This window comes from Frankliniella occidentalis, unplaced genomic scaffold (genome assembly GCF_000697945.3).
Source record: "Frankliniella occidentalis isolate FOCC.00 unplaced genomic scaffold, Focc_3.1 Scaffold22, whole genome shotgun sequence".
NCBI classification, from domain to species: domain Eukaryota; kingdom Metazoa; phylum Arthropoda; class Insecta; order Thysanoptera; family Thripidae; genus Frankliniella; species Frankliniella occidentalis.
Window position 1 is genome coordinate 2,443,167 of NW_026267152.1, and position 3,775 is coordinate 2,446,941.

Consider the following 3,775-nt stretch of genomic DNA (forward strand, 5'->3'; position numbering starts at 1 on the left):
AAAAATCAGCCCCCAGGTAACGACGCACTGTCGTCGGCTGTCGCGGCCCCAATCAATGGGGCGGGGTGGGGGGCCTAAACAAGGCCGGGCAATGCGTTGTTCGTGTGCCTGGGCGCCATCAGGGCCGCGCAGGCCCCGGCCGCACGCTCGACTTCCGTGCATAAAGAATTTCCACATTTAATTCTCGCTCGTTTGGCCCGCGACCAAAAGGGACGATCAACAACAACAGAACGACCTGCCGCCGCGGCCACGGCCTGGCAACAAGCGGCCTCCGACAACATAACTTCAATTTCCGGCCAGCGCCATTATCAAATTCCCTCCGCTGAAACAATGACAATATTACCGAAAATGTATCGTGAAATTTAGGGTCCGCTGATAACGCCGCGCCCGCCCGCCCGCCGCGCCTGGGCCAACATTCTCGACACGCTGCCGCACTACACGCCAGCCAAATGTATGATAACGAGGTCTAATTATTTTCGGGACGAGCCGCCGCGCCGTGCGCGTATACACACGCGTGCCCCCCTCTTGCCCCCCTTTCCGCTCGCGAATTTCAATTGACCACCGTCCTGCACGAGACTGCCCCACCACCCGGTCCAGCCGGCCATCCACCTCCTTTTTTCCACGTTCCTTTGCGAATGTTGGCAGCGCTGAGAGGCTGGACTGTGGGGGCCGGGAGTGCAGCGTCACCTGTGCTCGCCGCCCCCCAATGAAATCACAGGTGCTGAGCCGCGATTCGAGATTACGGCAGATAACGGCCGTGACATCAGGCGCGCCGGCCGCGCCTCAAGGTGATGGTATGGCGGCGCGTCCCGAGCTGGCCGGCGCCGCGCGCCGCACATAACCTCAAAGCGAGGTCCGCGCGAACCTCAGCCAGCAACAGTTGTGGCTCTGTGTTGTGGGTGAACGGAACGCACGCCTCTCCGGCGCTCTTACATCACGCCGGAAACCTAAGTGTGTGAATGTCACACCCTTGCAGGTGTGTGAACGACATTCGTACCCATGGAGGCACAAGGGTGTGAATAGGGTATTTCACCTGAAGCAAACCGGATCCAAAGAAGAACAAGAGTTCTTCCTGAACTCTTTCCTCCTTGGCGCTCATTGGCCGATGCCGTCGAAGTTCTCGGACCCGACACTAGGGGTCGACCGCCCTTGCGGCCAGTTCATGAACTTCGTCGGCGTAAGCCAATCAGAGCAAGGGAGGAAAGAGTTCAGGAAGAGCTCTTGTTCTTCTTTGGATCCGGTTTGCGTCAGGTGAAATACCCTATTGAATTTTAAAAGGAAATACACACCTTCACTCCTTCAAATGTACGAATTAACACACCTGCAAAGTGAGCGGCGATCAACACACTTGCGTTTCCAGTGCAATGTGTGTATTTGTGTAATTAACGATGCATGCATTGTCTTAACAGCTAACCGTAACTTATGGCTGTACTCACCCGTAGATGGAATCCTTGTCCCGCTTGTGGACGTCGGGCACGCCCCCCGCCATGACGTGGTTGGGGACCTGCGGCGCCGACACGTGGTTGTAGGGGTGCATGGCGGGCGCATGGTTCGCCACGTGTGGCGAGTGGTGCGCGTGGGGCATGCCCTGCAGCGACCGGTGGCTGTGGGCCTCGTACAGGGACCCGCCCGCGTCCATGTATCCGTGCAGGCCCTCATCGTACTGCAAACCAACACCAAACTCGTACTGCGGCCCGTTTCTTCGGCTCACATCCGACACACTCACACACACGCACGCACGCACACACAAACACACGAGAGCTCTTCGCGAACACCGAACAGAGGACAGCCACGCCCGAGGGCGCCCGTCCGAGAGGTGCTCACCGTGCGGCCGGGAGCGCGACCCGGGGCCACAGGAGCCACGGAGCCCCGCTCCCGCTCGCACCCGAAGGGAAGGCCCCAACCCATTCATCCAATTGGCGCACAGTGAGCCCGCAGGTCGTCAAGATGAACAGAGTCGTCGTCCCGGCGTGTCATGTCAGCGTCAGCCTGTCAGGTGACGTCAGGTGTCGACGGTCAAGGTCCCGGAGTCCTATCTCGTCAATACTACCCCCCCTCCCCCCCCCCAGGCTCTGAATAGCGGCGCGGGGAGCCGAGCCGAGCCCCTGTCAGGAGAGGAGGCGATTAATCTCCGGCTATGCTAATGCTCACGGCCGCCTTACCCCCCAAAAAAACATTCCCCTCGCCCCTCCACCCGGCCAGCCCTACCCTACCCTACCTTCCGCGAGCTGGCGACACGGGTACCCGGTGATAGGTGCAGTGCCAACCCAACGAAGAGTACTCGCGCCCGGGGCGGCCGGTCAGTGGGGAGGCTCCGGCGGCAGCATGCACCGCCTAATGCACGGCTGCCGCCAATGATTAACATTCCCCCGCAGGCGGGCCGCCCCGCGCGCCGCGCGCAGCTGCATCCATGCACCAGCCATGCACCCATTGTGCACCTGTTCATTCAAATCGGCCGGGCCGCCCCAGCCAACATGGCCGCCGGAGGTACCCAGGGCTACCCAGCGATACGCAGAGGTACCCAGAGGTACCCGCCGTGGCCAGAGGGAGAGATATCCGCTCGCTCGACCAACGCAGCAAAAAATAAGTGATGGCCAGTCAATCGCGATGGCGACATCGCCTCGGGCATCATCGCTCATCTCCGTGGGTGAGTACCACAAGGCCGAGGCGCGTGGTTAGTATCAGTCATTTCGTCCAGCCCGGCGGGGCGGCCATGTCGCTGACCAGGCCGCTGCTGACCAGACGCAGGCCGGCTGGTCAAGGCGAAGGCACGGCCAAGGCCGGGGCGACACCTTTATCGGGAATAAATAACGGAGCCAACGACCGGGCGGCCGGCGGCGCGGCAGCCGGAACTATATCACTTTGGCTCTCGGTGGCGCGGCGAGGCGCGGCCCAGAGAAAGTGACATCAGATCGATATTTCATGGTCATTATTCCGCATTTATCAGTGCCAATGTTTACACTTGCGTCCGAGGAGCAATCTCGCCACTAAATCATAGAGCCAACTAGTTCCCACATAAATCGGCGCGACGTACGGCGCGGCGTCGGAGGGGCATAAATAAATATTAACGCGGCGCGCGACTCGAGGCGGGGCGTGGCGTGGCGTGGCGGGGCGGGGCGCTCCCGTCAATCCCGCCCTGTTCAGTTTCCACGGCCGGCCTGATTAGTTTGTCACCGCGGCGCCATAACTCACAGGCGCCACCGCAATGGGACGCGCCTAGGTGTGCCGGCCCGGCAGGCCCGGCCAGGGCGCCGCGTCATTTGCATCGGCGGCTGGGACACTCAGATAGCATCGGGCAGCGGGCGGCCAGCGGCGCGGCGCGGGGCGGCGCGACGCTTGATATGGTAATGTCACGGGGGGGACACTTGCGAAAGCACCCGCACCCCCCGCACCGGCAAATAACTACTGCTACACATAGGTGTTGTTTGGGCGCTCCACTAACAGAGCAGCCGGCAAAAGTCGAAACAAAACGAAAGAAGCGAAATGAAATAAAAAGGGGGGAGGGGAAAGGGGAGCCGGGCAAAGAGAGAATAAAAGAATGGATCGGTCCACGCTGCGCCGCGCCAGCCGCACGCCGCGCCAGCAGCAGCGCCGCACTGACAGGTGAGCGACGTCGCGGGCTCCATCCCCCTCAGTCGGTCAGACGTCACTCACGCCGCGGGGCCATTTACCTGACCATCCCCACGTGCCCCGAAACAAAAATAAACAGAACCGCGACCCACAAGTCGAGTAATCGCCACCACGTCCAGCGCCCCCCCCCCTCCTTTTTTCCACG

The 3,775-nt window shown here is 61.3% G+C and overlaps 1 protein-coding gene across 1 annotated transcript in view; it reads right to left on the reverse strand.

The window, feature by feature from the left end:
- Nucleotides 1-3,775, reverse strand: part of LOC113217695 (homeobox protein homothorax) — a gene marked incomplete in the record, with an annotated part of 173,868 nt that overhangs the window by 155,741 nt on the left and 14,352 nt on the right. The window contains 1 exon segment of the mRNA XM_052264880.1: nt 1,437-1,663. Within this exon segment, the coding sequence (XP_052120840.1) occupies nt 1,437-1,663 (227 nt within the window).